Source organism: Rhipicephalus microplus, chromosome 3, assembly GCF_043290135.1.
Source record: "Rhipicephalus microplus isolate Deutch F79 chromosome 3, USDA_Rmic, whole genome shotgun sequence".
Taxonomy (NCBI): Eukaryota; Metazoa; Arthropoda; class Arachnida; order Ixodida; family Ixodidae; genus Rhipicephalus; species Rhipicephalus microplus.
Window position 1 is genome coordinate 149176593 of NC_134702.1, and position 20821 is coordinate 149197413.

At 45.0% G+C, this 20821-nt stretch overlaps 1 protein-coding gene across 1 annotated transcript; it reads left to right on the forward strand.

Annotated features, from left to right (window-relative positions):
• The first annotated feature begins 11143 nt into the window (after positions 1-11143).
• LOC142803390 (glutathione S-transferase 4-like) lies at positions 11144-20605 on the forward strand. The gene is made up of 5 exons (XM_075888512.1): positions 11144-11308; positions 13591-13649; positions 14979-15120; positions 18429-18599; positions 20444-20605. The coding sequence occupies exons 1-5, from the start codon at positions 11168-11170 to the stop codon at positions 20579-20581; spliced, it is 651 nt and encodes a 216-aa protein (XP_075744627.1). The 5' UTR covers positions 11144-11167; the 3' UTR covers positions 20582-20605.
• The last annotated feature ends 216 nt before the right edge of the window (positions 20606-20821 follow it).

The following is a 20821-nucleotide window of genomic DNA, read 5'->3' on the forward strand; positions in this document are numbered from 1 at the left end:
TAGATAGATAGATAGATAGATAGATAGATAGATAGATAGAAAGATAGATAGATAGATAGATAGATAGATAGATAGATAGATAGATAGATAGATAGATAGATAGATAGATAGATAGATAGATAGATAGATAGATAGGTAGATGCCTTGTATATGCTTTGCATATGCTTAGTTTATATGCCAACTTTTGTATTGTTTCTTTTCCCGTTCCATACTTACAATGTTGTTTCCCTCTGGTTATTATAATGTGTACTTATCATGCCCTTCCTACTTGGGCCCTTTCCTGGATTGCAGTATGTCATAAATAGATAGATAGATAGATAGATATATAGATATATAGATAGATAGATAGATAGATAGATAAAAAAATTGGCAGATCCCACCTACAGTGAGAATCGATAATATGTGAAACAGGAATGAAAAATGCTGATATGTCATTTTAAAATCAGCACAAAGTTTTGAAGTGGAGATAAACGACGCCGTACATGCCTTCCGTGTCAATATTATCATGTTTCGATATTTGTTTATCTTGGGCATTTATCATGTCACGCGATACCTAATTTAGTATATTTGGAGCTAGCGAAACGACCGCGACCACGCTATGAGTATGGTATGTTGTAATGTTCTTATATGATACGCGTGTCAAGATTATCATGTTTGCACAAGTCGTATATTTTCTCATTCATTGACGTCACGTAACACCAAGTTTGGTATATGTGGAGCTAGCCAAATCGCCACGAGTGCATCATGAAGGACCCAATATACTCCAATGTAGCGTTGACGCGCACGCACGCTGGGCACAGCGATGCTACGTTAGCAAAACGCGAGCACTTCAATTGTCGTACGCAAGTCCCGCGCACTCGCCAGGCGCGACCAGCGTCCATCAGCGCGACCCAACGGCAACCGGTGCGAAATGCGACATGTTGCATTTCGCACCGATTCGTTACTAAGACAACTCTGAGACTCCCCCTTTTCGTGACCGAGGGACGCCGGATTCACTGAAACGCGCATGCGTCAAAGCAACGCAGCGCGGCGTGCGCCTTCGCGTATATGGTAGGACCGATGCCTGGCGTGGCAACGCCGCGTGACACGATGAAATGAACGCCTGCGAGCACACGCACTGCGTCACATCGAAATGTTTTGGCGCCTTCACTGTGGCATGTAGTCATGTTCTCACATGACACGCATCTCATAATTGTCATGCTTGAATCATTCATATGGCTTCGTCATCCATTGGCATTGCATAATACCAATATTGGCATATGTGAAGCTAGCGAGACGGCCGTGAGCGCATCATCAGCGTGGCATGTAGTCATGTTGTTACATGAGACGCATCTCAAGTTTATCATGTTTGCACCAGTATCATACCTTCGTTATCCATTCACGTCCCGTAATATTAATTTTGTATAAGTGAAGCCAGTGAAACGGCCGCCAGCGCATCATGAGCGGGCTATATAGTCAAGATGATACATGACACGCATCTCATAATTATCATGTTCGCACCAGTCACATACTTTTGTCATTCATTCACGTACTGTATTACCAAATTTGGTATATGTACGCTAGCAAAATGGCCGTGGTGCACATCATGACCATGACATGTATTCATGTCGTTACATGACACGCTAGTCATAATTTTCATGTTAGGGTCTGTCGCTTGTGTTCGCAATGCAATCATGCCATACCATACCTATTTTGCAACATGCTGTGTGAACGAAACCACCGCAAAAGCTGCAAGACTATGATATGTAAATCTTTGACATTCATGACATACATGTCATGATTTTCATGTTATGACTAGTCAAATAGGTTCTTCATACAGTCATGTTATGCAATGACAAGTTTGGCATCGATACCATCATCGAAATGGCCAGGAGAGCTAACAGTCGTAGGTGGCGAGATAGATAGATAGATAGATAGATAGATAGATAGATAGATAGATAGATAGATAGATAGATAGATAGATAGATAGATAGATAGATAGATAGATACGCTCAAGGTCGCCGAAGTTCGCTAAAAAATGCTTCGCAATGAAAACTGACAGATTCCACGTACAGTGGGAATCGATGATATGCGAAGCACGACTGAGGAAGGTTGATGTGTAACTTTAAAATCAGCACAACATTACGAGGTAGAGGTAAGATATGCCATACATGACTCTTATGTCATGATTATCATGTTTTGTTGTGTCGTTTACTTTGGTTATCTATTCACGTCGTATGACACCAAATTTAGTATATTTGGAGCTAGCGAAACGGTCGCGAGCGCGCTATGAGCGTGGTATGTTGTCATGTTCTTACATGACACGCGTGTCAGGATTATCATGTTTGCACCCGTTATATACCTTCTTCATCCATTGACGTCACATAACACTAAAATTGGTATATCTGGAACTAGCAAAACGGCCGCGAGCGCGTCATGAAAGGCACAATACATATACTCCAACGTAACGTTGACGCACGCGCACGTTAGGCACAGCGACGATCGCCAGGCGCGACCGGAGTGACTAGCGTCCGTCGGCACGGCCTGACGGCAACCGGCGCAAAATGTGACATGCTGCATTTCGAGTCTATGTGTTACCCAGAAAATACTGCGTCTGCCTTTTTTCGTGACGGAGTGATGCCGGATGCGCTAAAACGCGCACAGACAGGCAGAAAAACGTTTTTAGACCAAGTGTGTTTTAAACCCCTCCACCCCCCCTCCTCCAGGATACTTAGACCACCGCGTGGTCCCGCACCACGCCTATACGGCCATGCCCCTCTCCGTGAAGACATCGGCTGCCCTAGTCACCGCAGTGAGCTACATCGCCGGGTCCCCAGAAGACAGCAGAACCTTCCGGTATTCCCAGCTTGAGATGGCAGGTGTCCCTGCGGGGGAGAATCAGCAGGGCAGCCGAATAGAATATGGGAAAGGGTGGCGTGAAGTTCGCCGCCGAGGGTACATTCTGGGGAAGTGCCACAGTAGTGGAGACGCGCATGCGTCTAAGCAACGCAGCGTGGCGTGCTTCAGCGAGTATATGGCGAACCCGGCGCCTGGCGTGGTAATGCTGGCGTTATGCGACGAAACGAACGCCAGCGCGCACGTGCGCTGCGCCGGGTCACGTCAAGCTGTATTGGTGCTTTGACTATGGCATGTAGTCATGTTCTCACTTGATTCGCATCTCATGATTGTCGTATTTGCACCAGTCACAAGCCTTTGTCATTCATTGACGTCACGTAATACGAAATTCAGCATATGTGAAGCTAGAAAATTGGCCGCGAGTGCATCATGAGTGTGGTGCGTAGTCATGTTGTTACATGACACGAATCTCATGATTATCATGTTTGCACAATTCGCATACCTTCGTCAGCCGTTCTTGTAACGTAATACCAAATTGGGTATATCTGACGTAGTGAAAGTGCCGCGAGAGCATCATGACCATGGCATGTAGTCATGTTGTTACATGGCACACATGTCATGATTTTAACGTTATAACCTGCCATGCCATCATGTCATACCAAACCAGTTTTGCAACGTGTCGTGTGAACGGAACCACTGCAAAAGCAGCTGGACCATGAAATTTAAATCATGGCATTCATGACATATATTCGTGACATATATATGGACGCATGGACGCACGTAGGAGCGGATGCATGGACGAAAGCAGGGACGGACGCACAGATGAACGTGTGGACGCACGAACAGACGCACGCACGGGCTGGCGGATAGAGGCACGGGCGGCCACATAGACGCACGCATGGATGGACAGAAGCAAGAACGAATGGATGGACGGATGCTTCGCCCAACTATCCATCATTCACTCCGTGGATATGCTGCCATTTTTTTATTGGTATACTGTGCAGTCAATAGCACCGTTCACCGCACGTGAAGTTTTTCTGTCACGAAAAACGTGGTAGGAATTTCCGGCTCAAGCTTCTAGCGTTCAAGGTTAAAAAAATTGGCAGATCCCACGTATTGTGGAAATCAATGATATGCGAAGCGCGAATGAGAAAGGTTGATATGTCACTTTAAAATTAGCACAACGTTACGAGGTGGAGATAAATGATGCAATACGTGATTTCCGTGATACGATTATCATGTTTCGATATTTGTTTATCTTGGTCATGTATCACGTCAAGCGATACCAAATTTAGTATATCTGGAGCTAGCGAAACGGCCGCGACCACGCTATGAGTATGGTATGTTGTCATGTTCCTACATGACACGCGTGTCAAGATTATCATGTTTGCACAAGTCATATATTTTGTAATCTATTGACGTGACGTAACACCAAATTTGGTATATGTGGAGCTAGCAAAATCGCCACGAGTGCATCATGAAGGACCCAATATACTCCAATGTAGCGTTGACGCGCGCGCGCACAGGGCACAGCCACACTACGTTGGCAAAACACGAGAACTCTAAAATAAAGTTGTTTCTCTCTCTTGCGAGCACTCTATAGTCTGACACCACCAGACACAACCGGTGCGACCACCATCCGTCGGTGGAGCCCGACAGCAACCGATGTGAAATGCGACGTGCTGCATTTCATGCTGATGCCGCGTTACACAGACAACACTGCGTCTCCCTTTTTTTGTGACAGAGGGACGCGAGATGCGCTGAAATGCGCATGCGTCAGAACAACGCAGCGCAGCGCGCGCATGCGAGTATATGGCTGGACTGGCATCTGACGTAGCAACGCCGGCGTGACGCAACGAAATAAACGCCGGCGAGGACGCGCACCGCGTCAATTCGAAACGTGTTGCAATCTTGGCTGTGGCATGTAGTCATGTTCTCACATGACACGCGTCTCATGATTATCATGTTTGCGCGAGTCACATACCTCCGTCATTTATTCACGTCACATGATACCAAATTTGGTATATGTGGAGCTAGCGAAACGACCGTGAACATGCTATGAGCGTAGCATGTAGTTAAGTTTTACATGGCATGCGTGTCATGATTATTATGTTTGGGTGTGTCACTTACCATCGTTGTCTATTCGCGTTGCGTGATACCAAATTTGGTATATGTGGAGCTAGCGAGACGGCTGCGAGTGCATCATAAGCGTGTTACAATGTCATGTTCTTACACCACACGCATGTCATGATTGTCATGTTTTTACCAGTCATATACCATCGTCATCCATTGTCGTCACCGAACACCTAATTTGATATATGTGTAGGTAGTGAAATCACCACGAGTGCACTATGATCGCAGCATGTAGTCATGTTTTACATGACACTCATGTCATGAATATGTTTCGACGGGTCATTTATCTTCGTCATTCGTTCTCATCACGTAATACCTATTTTGGCATATGTGAAGCTAGCGAAACGGCCGCGAGCGCACTTTGAGCATAGCGTGCAGGCTTGTTCTTACATGACACGCATGTCTTGATTTCCTCGTTAGGGTCTCCACCTATGTTCGCTATGCAGTCATGCCATGCCATACCAGTTTTGCAATGTGTCATGTAAGCGAAACCACTGCAAGAGCAGCAAGACCATGAAATATTAATTATGACAGTCGTGACGTACGTGTCATGATATTAATGTTAGGACTAGTCACTTATGCTCGTCAGACAGTCATGCTATGCAACACCCATTTTCGTATTCATACCATTATTGCAATGGCTAGGAGACCTAAATGTCGTAGGTGGATAGATAGATAGATAGATACATAGATAGATAGATAGATAGATAGATAGATAGATAGATAGATAGATAGATAGATAGATAGATAGATAGATAGATAGATAGATAGATACGCTCAAAGTCGCCGAAGTTCGCCAAAAATGCTTCGCATTTTAAAATACTATGAAGTAAACAAAACAAATACAGTTCTTGGCTCGGTGTTGGCGTTTCACAGCGGCGTCTCGAGCACACTTTTTTTTAGGGGCGAAGCTCCCTATAGCGGCTCCTGTTCGTCCCTCGTAGCCGTTGTAGTGTATAACGAGTATGACATTTTGACCTCCAAGGTGGTACCGGTGAGAGATTTCTTCTGTGCGTTGTTGAACAATAAAAGATAGTGCTTAATGTACATGGCGATGGCTGATAATGAAAAATAAGAGACAGGAGCATTCGGCTTTTAGTTAACGCGCACGCTGCGATCTCCATTAGCAGCCATTGGCATGTACATTGAGCACTATCTGACAAGAAAGGGTTGCTGCGTTATACTTGCTGGGTGTAACCTCCTCAAATTTACAAAGGTTTAGCGAGCGTTGAGCCGCAGTGCCATGAATACGATGAATTAGCCATGAATGAACTCGAGGTGGTTAAAGGTGGGAAGTAGATACGAAGCGCAAGCCGTAAGAGAGTAAAAGCAGAGTTCTGTCTCTCATTTCCCATTAGCAGCCATTGCCATGTACATTGAGCACGATCTGACAGGATAAGGTTGCTGCGTTATACTCGCTGGGCGTAACCTCCTTGGTTTTAGAGAGTTTTGGCGAGTGTTGGGCCGCAGTGCCTTGAGTACAGTTAACTAGTATACACCATAAACTTGAGGTTTTTAAAGGTGGGAAGTAGACCCGAAGCGCAAGCCGTCAGAAAGTGCGCGTATGCCAGCACTCATTTAGTCCTTGGAATTTCCGCTGGATGGCGGTGTTTCTATATGAGGAATATATGCGGAAAGATTCGAGATTGTGGTACTTGGAGTGTTGAATAGATGGATGAACGGACACGCAGACAGATGCATGGATGAACGCATGAACAGACGCAGGGGCGGATGCATGGATGAACGCAGCAACGAATGCACGAACAGACGCACGCACGGACGGGCGGATGGACGCATGGATAATCACACAGACGGACGCGTGGACGGGCGGAAGCAAGAACGAATGGACGGACGAATGCTTCGCCCCGCTTTCCATCATTCACTCCGTGGATATGCTGCCATTTTTTTTAATTCTTGAGAGGCGCCCAGCCAGTGAACGGTGGAAAGTGAAGCGTGAGCGGACGAGAAAGTGGGTTGCAGGGAGGAGAGAAAGTGCACGGCGACAGAAGAAAAGGCGAAGCTTTGCCTCTGTCATTGTACCTGACGGTCTTTACGTCACCGTCTTATCAACACAAACGCTACACAAATGCTGCCGCATTTCTAACGCACTCCATTGAGACGTTGGCAAGTCACGTTTATGTCAAGGAAGTGCGGGCTCCAATTGCTTGAGTCGAAGAGAAGCGCACGCACCTACAGTTATTCCTGACGGCTGCCGACGCCGAAGCATGACATGGTGGAGTCTTCGGTTGCTAGGGGCGCACGTGCCCGCCGCTCTTGCTATGGGGAGAGGGACAGACGGATACCGACAGATGCCTGATATAGCCCGACTAAGAAATCCAATCGCATTTAAAATGCGACTAGTTTTCTGTTCGTGTCCGTCCATCCGCTTGTCTGTCTGTCTGTCTGTCTGTCTGTCTGTCTGTCTGTCTGTCTGTCTTAAACGCTTCAGAACGTGTGCACAAGCGTACATCCGTCCATCCTTGAGGGCTTCTATATGTCCGTGTGTTTGTCCTTGCGTCCATCCGCCCGTCCGTACGTCTTTTCGTACGTCTGTCTGTCTGTCCGTTCACACGGGCGTCCATCCATCCGTTCGTGCGTTTGTCTGTCTATCCGTTCGTCCGTCCATTTAGTGAACAGCACAAGTACCGCCATCTTGCCTCTTTTCATCGTATATTCATGATATACATGTACCGCCATCCAGCAGACGTTCGAAAGACTAAACGAGAGGTGGCTACTAACACCAGACGTACTACCAACGGCGTAAAGAACTTCGTCCCTAAACCTTGCTTTGTTGGCGCTGCATTTCCAATGGAGGTGGAAATAGTAGGCTTGTGTGCTCAGATTTGAGTGCCCGTTAAAGAACACCATGTGGTCAAAATTTCCTGAGGCCTGCACTACGGCGCCTCTCATTAGCATATGGTGGTTTTGGGACGTTAAACAGAAAACAGTAAAACTTGCTTTGTTCCTTGTGGCCCCCTTGTTCTTGTAGCGTAGTTTACAAGCTTGGGGGAGGGAGGAGGTGGGTTGGTGTATCAGTGTCCTACAACTTTCTGCAAAGCTAGGCCCGTGTAAAGCTTTTAGGCAGTCCATTCATTGTACGGATTTGACGCATAGAAAACTTCCTGCAGGAATTCAAATTACGGACTGAAGGAAAATTTACAATTTGAGAAGCAGGTTATCAGAATTATGCGGTAAGCAGAGAACTTCGCGAGAGTCGCGGTTGTTTGATCCGCCTTCCCCATCGTTATGGGTACCAACACATTGTATAGCATTACCTGGACAATGCACTAGGACGCCTTGGGGATGCCTGCAGTGATAAGGTGAATTTTCCTTCGGGAATGCCGCACATACATTGAATTCTGTTTACAGTGATATCAAGGTCCTGCCCCTCGCAAATATAGGCTCCCTAAATATTATCACTCGGCCCATGCGGTGGGTGTACCAGCTGCCAAGAACAAACTTCGCTCACGGTATTTTATGCAAACTCGAGTCAACGAACACGTTTTTTTTTCTGCTCTCCAAAACAACGGGTAATTTCGAAAAACTACGCTTCAGCTTTCAGGACATGGTATATTAAAAAAACGATGTTTAATCGCACTAAGTGCGTAGACATCGGAAGAGTGATTGAAGGAAAAAGAACTTTGGGGTACCCCTAAAATAGCAGTGGTGCAAGGAAGCGAAAAATACAGACGCCATCCAGCGCTAGTCTTTACTTGAATATACCTCACATTTTCACCCATAACTCAAGACACTGATGCCACCAGCATTGGAAATTCTGCAAAACGAGCTCTTTAACGCTATCGGGTGAGAGAAGACGTGAAAAATGTCTCCTAGTTCTGTTTGAAATTACTTGAGGGCATCACCTTGGGCAGGAGCACTGTGACGTACTGGAACGGGGCGGTAGGCAGCAACACACAGGATGATAAGGCAAAGTCATGTGTAATTCCCCTACAATGCATAAACATTTATATGGTCCACGCAGCAGCTCTCCCTGCATCTAACAGTGCCGCTGATACCTGTAAAATCTGCTTGATCGTTAAGTAAAAGCCATTCCACCCTGCTTTCAGTCGCATATCGCGACATTTCTTTTCAGTTGTGGCATAATAGCGTCTCCAGAATTTCAGTTGGTCCTACAGGTGCCTAAACAACGTCGAAAAGACTAGATACTTTTGGCTTGCTATGCTGACAGGTATACAGCCAATGCGTCATCATACAAGAAAACTGGTGCCTTCGTTTTTGGCTTTCCTAGGATCTAGGAACAAATTTCTACCGGCGCAAGAGCGACTCCAATTTCTCATTCAGAAAAGATGGCGAGCCGCCAGAATGTCAGCGTTGTTCTATTAAAGCACTTTTCAGAAACGGCCACTATGGGTAAATAAATGAAATATCTCTCCCGTACGTCACACATTGACCATGATCTTGAAAAATAAGCAGCACGGGAGTCCTGTCCTGATTCTCCAATGATTTATATGCCACGCTTTTGCAGTTGATTTGCGAATCATTCGTGTCTCATCCTCCTCCAGAACTTAGGTAGAGAAATTTAAATTTAGGCAAGACACACTTCTGCATTGTGACTGTAAACATGAAAGCACAGCCTGGTCGACAACTTGGCGTCGATAAAAAATATGCGCCAACACGGCAGTTGCTGAACTCCACTGCTTTGTAAGGATGTTGCAGCAGGTAGGCACTCTAGAGCTACTCCAACAAGATTTGAAAATCGCGGCAGCTTTCAGGAATAATAATTACCAGCTTCTTTTTAGAATTTCTACACACGTGACTAATTATTTCTGCATTTTCGCAGGATAGGCTGCCAATTTGCAGAATATTGAAAATGGATAAATCATATTACACGTTGTAGTATACTCACTGATGAAACATTCCGAGTGAGGCGCGATCCTGGAGTAATTTGCCACTAAAGGCTGCGAAGTGACTGCGGACTCTCTGCATCGGCTCAGAACAGTACTCGGAATTTCTTTATAGGTCCTTTTACCGACGTGTATTAAGTCTTCAAGTAAAACTGGTGACTACATTGATTTCATAATCGTGAAAGTGTCTGGTGAAAAGAAAAAAAAACACTGATACTTAAAACTCGGGAACGTGCTTTGAGGTAGAAAGCACCGCTCCGGAGTCCATACTTGATAAGGAGATGGCGCCGACATGAGAGTAGAGGAGAGTTGCTCGATTTCGTAATGATTTGGAAGTATTCAAGAGGCGACACTACGTAACTTGTACAGAACCACACGGCTAACTTTATGCTTGCGATACAGCGTGAAACAAAAGAGCACACAGGAAGAACCAGCAGGAGCGAGCACTCGTTAACGTGCTTCATTTTGCATGCAAATCCTGATATTATCAACTCCCAAATGGAATACCCGAAGTGCCAGAGGCCCCTGCACCATGCGACTTCAAATCACGTTTGGGAAACCACATGGCCGAACTAACCCCGTTGCATCCATGGCATTCGCTTCAACAACCTTAACCTAGTGTCACTTTCTGACATTCAACACATTACACCAATCAGTGTAATGCACGAAGCAACTACCTACAGAAACCAAGTAATACACGCGTTCTTGATAAAACGTAATGTATTGGTAAAGTTTTTATGTGTCACTGTGTCGGATGATTAGAAACAGGTAAAAGATGTTGACATGCACAGGAAAATACGTTAGAGATCTGATATACAGCGGGCAAATACAGACGGCCAGACGGCTGCCTTCTTCTTGCTCGTATGCTCACACAATTGCGTTCCTCATACGAACAATATTTTGGTGCTACACGTATCCTAACTGCTACTGCGGCACATTTAGGTGTGGCTAGCTTACTGTACCAGTTTTTTTTTTTTGCTAAGCTATTTCGCCATTCCGTCCTCGTTCCTTCCGCCATTAAATGGAGGTGGTGACAGCCAGGCTGCTATGCACGTGCACACAACGAACCACGTCTCATGATGAGGCTTCACTGCAGGACGTGCTCGCAATGAAACTCTTTCTGAAACCTCCTCGCCACATCGTTGCATCTCGCCAGAGAAGCAACGAACTAACGGTTACATAAGTTACTTATCAACGCTGTGCCGTGCTCCCCCCGTGGGCTGCATATGTAATCGCGTACTTTGTTCTCCAGCGCGAACCGATTATATATATATATGTACCCGTGGTTCAGCGAAATCAGGCGCCAGATAGCTTTATCGTCACCATAGACGAACATGCCTGTCTTACTGTACAACCTTGTGGGTAGCCCATCGTGCGGCTTCGTTCGCTGCTTGGCGAAAGAGCTTGGCGTTCAGCTAAGCCTCAAAGACGTTGATTTCGGCAAGGGAGAACAGTGCTCAGCGGAGTACCTCAAGGTTCGTATACATGGTATGTCCTGGCACCTTTTTGTGTAAAAATATGCATGCGCTCTACTCAGCGTTTTAGGGGCGAAGCTCTTTATCGCAGCATCCGTTCATCTCTCGTAGACGTAGTCGTAGTGTGTAACCAGTCTTACGTTTTGACCTGCACGGTAGGACAGGTGGGAGGTTTCTCCTGTGCGTTGTTGAACAATTAAAATGTCGTAGCGTGCGCGCTAACTAGAAACCGAATTCTCCTGTATCTCATTCCCCATTAGCATCCATTGGCATGTACATTGAGCACTATCTAACAAGAAAGGGTTGATACATTATACTCGCTGGTCGTAACCTCCAAGGTTTTAGAAAGGTTTAGCGAGTGTTGGGCCGCAGGGCCATGAATACAGTGAACTATTATATACCATGAAGTCGAGGTGGTTAAAGGTATGAAGTAGACACGAAGAGCAAGCCATAAGAAAGTGTGCGTGTGCCACCTCTCGTTTGGTCCTTGGAATGTCTGCTGGATGGCGGTGCTTCTATATCGGGAATATATGATGAAAAGATGCGAGATGGTGGTACTTGGATTGTTGAATAGATGGACGAACGAACACAGACAGATGCATGGACGGACTCACAGATGGCTGCACCGACGGATGGATGCATGGACGGACGCAGAGATGGATGCATAAGCGAACGCAGGGACAGACGCACAGGTGGACGTGCGGACGCACGAACAGACGCACGCACGGACGGGCGAATGGACGGAAGGATGGTCACACAGACGGACGCATAGACGGACGGAAGCAAGAAGGAATGGACGAACGGATGCTTCGCCCCACTCTCCACCATTCACTCGGTGGATATAATGCCATCTTTTTTCACACTGTAAAAGCAGAGACCACTCTTTCTTCAGTCCTCACGACCTAGCTTGGCAAGCACATGAGTCGACTCACTTGAACTCATTCACTCTCAGAACAAGTCGTGCGTCCGAGGCTTTATGAGTCGAGATGGGTAATATTCAGATAGTTTGAGTCCCAGGGAATATGCTTGTGGAAAATTCGAACTAAATTACGTCCTAGTGAGTCCTCTGCATAAATGATGTTTCTTCAGATAGAGCTCCACTATTATTTGTTCACCTTTGGCTCCATGGACTCATTTTAGTTGTACTATAAGCCTTATATGGCATCAAGTAGATACTCAAGTCTATCGACACACATCTGAATGCACTAGCGTCTATGCGCCAGCTTTTATTTATAGATCGCATGCGTGAGTCCTGCGTGGGGGGGGTACCACGTCTTCCTGTTGCACGCGCTGTCATTGTAAGTCCCTGACAGAATTTATTGTGAGTCTCGTATTTGATAAAAAATGTCCCTACTGTATTGAAACCACTGATAATGCGTATTTGAAGGCACATGTTTAATTGTGCTTCGTAGGTAGGTAGTTAATCACTGTCATTGTAAGTCCCTGACAGAATTTATTGTGAGTCTCGTATTTGATAAAAAATGTCCCTACTGTATTGAAACCACTGATAATGCGTATTTGAAGGCACATGTTTAATTGTGCTTCGTAGAACTCCAATTATGTGAGATATTGACTTTAAGTAGCAGTTACAGCATGACGGAAAGCACAAATAGTTTTTTTTTCTAGGAGACCTATATGTCGACCCAGGCTGACTATAACTCCACATAAGCCATGATTTTAGGCTATATACATATTCAATATACAGTTTGCTGATATGTTCCACAACTTATCCTCCGTTCCGTCATCCTCTTCACCCCTAATTGACTCCCGCTACCCATCACTTCACTTTGTCGCATCATTGCTATCCCAATCTCTATACATACCACACGTAACTTGTCTTCGCCACAGCGCGCTTCATAATGCCATGCTTTACCCTATTCGCTCATCCATTTTCTCCTGTTCTCTCGCATACCCATTCTTTATTAAACTATGCATTGCACTACACTTCTTTTTTTGCCTTCACGAACACATGACATGACCGGAGATGATGGTAGATGACATGGCGCATCAGACTACAAACTTCTGAGTGCCTGAAGGCCATCTGATTTAAAATCACACCTCAAAAGAAAATCGAAAAATTGTTTCGTTGAACGCAACACACCTTGATGTTTCCTCTTATTCGAACCGTTTTCGCAACGTGTTCTGACATTGCTACAGCGCTGTCATATAAGCACTGTTTCCAAGGTACTGCAGGAAGCGTGCATTATACAGTCTGTGTTGGTGAAGAAGTGTGCACATACTGAAACTTCAGATTATGCACCAGCATGCTTCATTCTTTGCAGATAAACCCTTTCCACAAGGTGCCTGCAATTAACGACAACGGCTTCATCGTCTACGAGAGGTACGATACCTTTATCAATAAGCACCCTCTATGCCACGTCGTAACGACTGGTTTAATGTGGTAGTATTTAGTTTCCGATAGCAACAATACTCCCCAGGAACTTTTTGAGAGCGCACACCAAATGTCGTCAAGAAGCAAATAATCATATTTAAACTGCTACTGGTCTAAACATTTCTTATTATAATTATTATTATGATTATTATTATTACTATTAATATTAATATTAATAATAATATAACGGTTATGGTAATATAATTGTTGCGTTTTGCAATCCAAAGCAACAATATGATTTCAAGTGACACTGAAGGGAACGAATCCGTAAACATTGTCTATCTGGGTTCTTTAACGTGCTCCGAAATCCACGTAAAAGGGGCTCTAGCCATCCAGCCTACATGAAAAGTGTGGGAATGCAATCCTGTGAGTTTGCGTCAGCCGTCGAGAACAAATAGTGACCTTATTCATGGACGTTCGTATCAGATACTGTCAGCATGCGGTACCTCGAATACTGTGGAGTAGAAACGAAGCAAAAATTAATGCAATCTGTGTCAGGACCTTTTAGATGCGGAGCATCTAATACTCGAGGCTTGTAGTGCGGCGCCGTCCGCAAGCTTCCTCCTCCTTCTTCCACCATCTGTGCATCCCTTCCTCCTCTACACACTGCGCGCGCTTCACTCCTCCACCATCTATGCACCCTTCCTCCTCTACACACCGCGTGCGCTTCTCCTCTTCACGAACATTCGCTAGCTGTATAATGTAGCGCGCATGCGCCGTCACGCTTCGAGAACATCGGCAGCTGACGCGCGCGCATGCGCCGTTGCGCTTCTCCCTCTTCTCGAACATTCGACAGCTGACAGTGCATGCGCCGTCGCGCTGTATATATACTCAAGGTCGGCGCTCGCTCGCTCAGTTGCCGCTCGTCGGTTGGTTTGTACAGTGCGTCGACGTCCAAGGTCGCGGTGAAATGAATTCCAACGAATCCACAACCACAATGATCGACGTCCCTTCGACCAGCGCCGCCCTTTCGCATACGTGTGTACGTGTTCACTCATTTAACACCCCTTCCTACAACCACGTTAACCAATTTAGCCATCGACCCAAGTAAGTCGCAATTTAACACCCCATTTCACAACCACGTTAACCAATTTAGCCATCCACCCAAGTAAGTTGCACTTTAACACCCCGTTAACCAATTATATGCTTCGCATCCTCCTCAGTGTTCCCCTGAGGGAAGCTGCGGGCAATTTTTTTGTTCCCGACTGTAAACGCCCCTTTGTTAAGCATTGTGGGCTTCTGCTACTTGTTTAATTGTCAGTCGTTCTGTCTGTGCAGCACTGCCATCGCCTACTACCTACTACGGAAGTATGCTCCGGATTCGCAGCTCTATCCCAACTGCATTCAGACACGCACTCGCATCGACCAGGTGCTTGCAGCAGCCAATGGCAACATTAATCCCAACCTGGGCGCTTTTCTGGTGAGTCGAGATTGTTTATTGGTACTTTAGGTCAGGCAATTACGCTGTACTTGTGATTAAAAACGTCTTTTCTACCTTGAAGTAGGTTAAATAAGAGCTCAAAATTTACAAAAAATAATAATTGTCACAGAGGTGGTTCTTTCACCTCAACTTTCCCAGATCGGGTGCAAAGAACAACGGGGCCAAACATTCCTATCTTCCTAATACTATTTGAACAAAAACCCATTTGTTAATTAAAGTGGTTATGCCTTATGACAATTCATTCAACCAATTGGTCGAAGGAGGTCCCCATGGTGATCTTGGCGCACAGGGACAATGGGTGCGTTGTCACGCATAAGAGGTTTTGCAAGTTTCATCGAATTAAGATAAAATATTAACTGTTGTTACCACCAGTTGAATTCCTCCGTATGTGCGCGCGATTGTATGTACTCATCAACTTTCTGTTGCCGTCGCTACATGTATGTTGTTCTGCACTACACAGACTCGGAGATCTGTTGTGCAGAGACGTGTAATTCGCAGACCAAAAAAAGGTATTGCTATGCTAAAGGATGTCTTTATTGCATGTATGGCAAAAAAATAGCAGCGTGTTTTTGCGAAATTCTTTGTTGCTATACTTATAAAAACTGTGTTAGGAGGTTCAGAAAAGTAGTGACAACAATCACGTTAGCGTACATAAATAATTTTATTTGACTCATTCTTACTTTATATACGCGCATGAAAACAATTATGCTGGGTATTGAGCACGGTACAAATCCATAATGAAGCATGCGCTAATGGCGACAAAGTTGTTAGAGAGCAGCAGCGTCTAAAGCACGCATGCCATCAAATCTGACGTGACGCTCAAAAACCAGCGCGAGTGGTTAACTGTCGCCTGGGTTTTCTGGGAGAATAGCTATCAGTAGTAAAGCGGTCTTGTTTGTTCCCATCGCAGATTTGGAGAATATCGATTCAGTAGGACCAAATTAAGGGCTAGAAGTTGTGAAAGCAGGAAAGCAGATTGTATAGCATACTATAGGAAATCGTAACAAGGAGAACAAAAGGCATGAGAAAGACGCAGTGAAAGGAAGATAACGAAACCGAAGTTCTGGAAGCGGAATAAATAGACAGAAAGAGAAAGTAAAAAGACGGAGATATATAAACAAATAAAAGATAGAGCAAGAAAAAAAGATCAAGCAGAGGAAACGACAGAGATCAGGTAATGGGGAAGTCAGAACCAGGATGGGAGGAATGCCGCCTGCTCTACTGTAACCCATTTTGTTCAGCGAAAACTGCTATGAGATCACAAATAGGGTCGCGTGCGTCGTAGTTGTGTGCAGCCTCCTGTGTCCATAAGCATTATCGCCCAACATAAAAAAATTGCCCGCAGCTTCCCTCGGGGGAACACTGAGGAGGATGCGGAGCATATAATTGGTTAACGGGGTGTTAAAGTGCGACTTACTTGGGTCGATGGCTAAATTGGTTAACGTGGTTGTGAAATGGGGTGTTAAATTGCGACTTACTTGGGTCGATGGCTAAATTGGTTAACGTGGTTGTAGGAGGGGGTGTTAAATGAGTGAACACGTACACACGTATGCGAAAGGGTGGCGCTGGTCGAAGGGACGTCGATCATTGTGTTTGTGGATTCGTTGGAATTCATTTCACCGCGACCTTGGACGTCGACGCGCCGTACAAACCAACCGACGAGCGGCAACTGAGCGAGCGAGCGCCGACCTTGAGTATATATACAGCGCGACGGCGCATGCACTGTCAGCTGTCAAATGTTCGAGAAGGGGGAGAAGCGCAACGGCGCATGCGCGCGCGTCAGCTGGCGATGTTCTCGAAGCGCGACGGCGCATGCGCGCGCGTCAGCTGCCGATGTTCTCGAAGCGTGACGGCGCATGCGCGCTACATTATACAGCTAGCGAATGTTCTTGAAGAGGAGAAGCGCACGCGGTATGTAGAGGAGGAAGGGTGCACAGATGGTGGAGGAGTGAAGCGCGCGTGGTGTGTAGAGGAAGAAGGGATGCACAGATGGTGGAAGAAGGAGGAGGAAGCTTGCGGACGGCGCCGCACTACAAGCCTCGAGTATTAGATGCTCCGCATCTAAAAAATATTTGAAAATTATAAACCACAAGTATGCTATGAAATTCCAACCCGGGTCCCCTGCACGCAAGTCCAGTATTCTATCACTAAGTCACGGCGCACGCTTGCAACTCCGTTTCATACTACCCTTAGGCAGATTTGATGTCGGTAAAATAGTCGCACCACCATGAGTAATAAAGCAGTTTGGAACAGCATAGCAACAACTGGACGTCATGAATCCCCTTACGAGTAGGACGTGAAAAGCTCCAACTCATTGCAAAAGCTTTACGTGAAATTCTTGATTGTCGTCAGTCACAGCATAAAACAATTGCGCAAAATTTCCTTGCAAATGTATACCAGGTACCATGGTTCGCCGAGGAATGACGAAGGATGACATAACCAATGCCTGGCCACTAGAGAATGTGGACAAAAACTAGAATGCCTGCCTATATAATACTAAATGGTATGATTTATAGCGTGAGCACGCTGCAAGTGGGCTTGCAGCACCTACGCAAAGAGCGTTAAAAAAGAGTATCTGAAAGGGTGGCCCTTCCAGCTTTCGCTGTGACACTGCGGCACGTTCCACGTAGACCTGGTGGCTTTTTTTTTCGACACCTGCTGCAGTTTCGGATTTTTACGACAATTGTTTCCTCCTTTTTGTCATAAGTTCATGGCGCTCACTCTCGGCGCGCTCCGAAGACCATCCGAATTAAACGCGTCGCGGGCAATTGTTTGCAATATATCGACTTCAATGCGATTAAACAGTAGATACGCCGCAGAAGAGTACTCGCCCCAGTCATCCGACGTTTAGAATTATCGTTGGCTGAAAGAATCAATTTTTATTATTTTCTATCTTTAAGTATGGTTAATTGGTTGCTTCTCTTTAGTGATGGCTGTAAAAGTCATTACTACGTAGTTGTAGAAAAGCAAGTAACTCTAGAAATTTCGCTATATTTTCATTTTCCTTCATAGAGGATCCTCAACAAACTGTGAAGCTTCTATTCGAATTATTTTCAGTGCTACTCTTTCAAGCACAATCACCAATAAGGTTACGTACCCAATTCATAATGCCTTTTTTCTTATGAATAATTCGTACTTGCTTCACGCAGTCAGTTATTTTATTATTTTGCCGATGACACTAAAGAATCAAAATTTAGCGTTAAATAGGTGCAAACAAAAGAAATTACGATGACTGTTTCCGCATAACGCGATGACATCATGTTCATATGTTGATGTCTTGGACACAGCATCCTCGATGCGTTCAAAGAACCAAACACAGTGCTGACGAGCTGAAGGCCTGCGAAGAAAAAGTGGTAAAGGTTCTCGAGCGCCTCGTTGGAGAAAGCAAGTTCGCTGTTGGTGACAAGATCACCCTTGCCGACCTCTGCCTGCTGGGCCACATCATTTTCTGTCTCGAGGTAAGCGTATTCTGATCCTTTTCGCAGCTCACAGTTGTGCAGTGACGTCAGCTCAACGCATCTACGGTCAGCCACTGATAATATGAGCTTCCTAGGGTACAAAAAAAAGACAATGAATAAGTGTCGCTGGTTTAGTTGTGGCAACTTAAGTGAGGTTTTCTTCAATCTATAGAAAAAGACGACTTCTCAAAAAACAATCAATTTCCCCTGTTTAAATATGTCCACGTGGCCTGTCTCTACTATACACCGCCTTCTTGTCGGTGTTGGAACATTTCTCTCTTCTCAGTTCCCATGCTGATGTTCGAGGTGTGGGATCTTTACAAACCGCTGGAATGACATAAAAGACCGCAAAAAAATCAAGAAAATGCACTCCCCGATACTGTTACTACACTCGGGGAAACAGAATCTTCAATAATGAGGTCGCTATGGACAATCGCTCTTGAATATCAGATGGACAGTTTAATTCGTCATAGCTGTCTAGTCACCATGAGGCAGCGCGAAATATTTTGCTCCAAGCTAGGCAAGCTTTAACAACCACGCAGCTATTGCATATCAACTTTTGATTATTGCGCTATTATTTGGCCATAGTTATTCATGGCACATTGACTTGCGCAATTATACTTACTCGCCAGCAGCATGCAGAGTTAAATAAGTGTATTGACTCTGAAGCGCGTATAGAAAAGGCACGCTGCTAAGAGATGCTTTTACTTTAAGCGACATGAAGGGCCATCGCTCAAATTGAAATTAACATAGATAGCCAAAGGCAGGAAAACTTCTAACGTTTTCATTATTCAAGTCCCACAATATTTTGACCGTGTAAAACAATGGCACATCGATAGTTCTTAGAATTGTTAGTTTAAAAAACAACTGCAGAGACCTTACTGCATTATATCTGGCAGCCCAAATGTGAACTAGTGGTTTACTAGGTGTCAGTCGTGCAAGAATATTAGGCTTAAGAAGGCAACGTTGAAGATCTCCTTTCAGACAGACGCCTCGCGCGAAGAGTGTTTTCTAGAGAGCAGCTCAGCAAATCACAAAACATGTTACGAAGTTCAAGATATGTGAGTTCAGCTGCAGTGTTTCATAAGCGCACTGAGTCTCACCTTATCGAATGGAAGGTTTAAACCCAAGAGGGGAAACTAACTGCTGAGAACGTTGAGAAAAAAAAGCAACTTTTCTTTTGCACCAGCTCAGCAAGTTAGAAAAATTGGGCACAAAACATTATCCAGCTCCATAATATATGCCTGTCAAACAACCGCAAATGATGGATATAAACGTGCATTTAGTAATTACATAGAGCGAACATCTACGAAGTGAATAAGGAAGTACATCAGAAGAATAAATCGATAAGTGAACAAAAAACAGACTCCAGAAAAGTGAAGGCACGTTGCCAAAGATAAGCGCTCTCTTGTTTGCAATTGAAAAAAGAACGATATGCCCGTTCAGGGTTAAGCATCTGAGAAGCTCCCAAAAAAGGGGCTCATCGAAAAATGTGTCAGAGGGTCACTCAGTGTAGTTAAAAGGTAGCTGCGAGAATTTATATCGCGAAGATGCTGTGATGGATACAGCGTAATGATATGCAACAGCAGAATACGACAAAGAGAATTGTTTGTGGTCATGCACAATGGCCTTTTGCTTGAACCACAGTGAAAAGTTCCAGTTTCGTACTGTTCTGAATAAATTAAACAATGCCAATATATCAAATACAAAAACGTCGAATAAAGTCAAGAGCTGACCACAAGCTTTTAGCTTTGAATATGGAATTTCTTTTGCAAAATTCAACACGGTAAAAGGAGCCTTCGATCCACTTATGACTGTCGTTGCATTTTTTTCTCTTATTGCAGATTCCTTGCGTCAACAAAGCAAAGTACCCAAAGCTTACAGCATATTACGAGCGTGTCAAGACGTCATCGCCCTACTTTGATGAAATTTACGGGCCTGCCCTCGCTCTAATCAAGAAGTTGTGGGACGGGATGAAGTGAGCACGTCCAAGTGCGACCTTCGAAAGAGAAGCACACGATGGAGTTAATAAGTAAATATGTGTTGTTCTCTTATTCGTATGTTGTAAAGTTTGTGTTGTGTCACAAATTTGTTTAAAGAATAATATGCATACTCAACTACACGAACACCCCACATGTCAGGGCGTCGACTGTGAGAATGAATGTCAGCTTCAAGTCCTTGCCATCGTTTATCAGCAGAGCGTGGGCGGAAGTTTCATGCAC

Excerpts from the sequence above, each read along its gene's own strand:
- LOC142803390 (XM_075888512.1), top strand. The coding sequence starts at position 11,168 with ATGCCTGTCTTACTGTACAACCTTGTGGGTAGCCCATCGTGCGGCTTC. Across the intron at positions 11,309-13,590 it reads GCTCAGCGGAGTACCTCAAG|ATAAACCCTTTCCACAAGGT; the intron begins GTTCGTATACAT and ends CATTCTTTGCAG. Across the intron at positions 15,121-18,428 it reads CCAACCTGGGCGCTTTTCTG|CATCCTCGATGCGTTCAAAG; the intron begins GTGAGTCGAGAT and ends TCTTGGACACAG.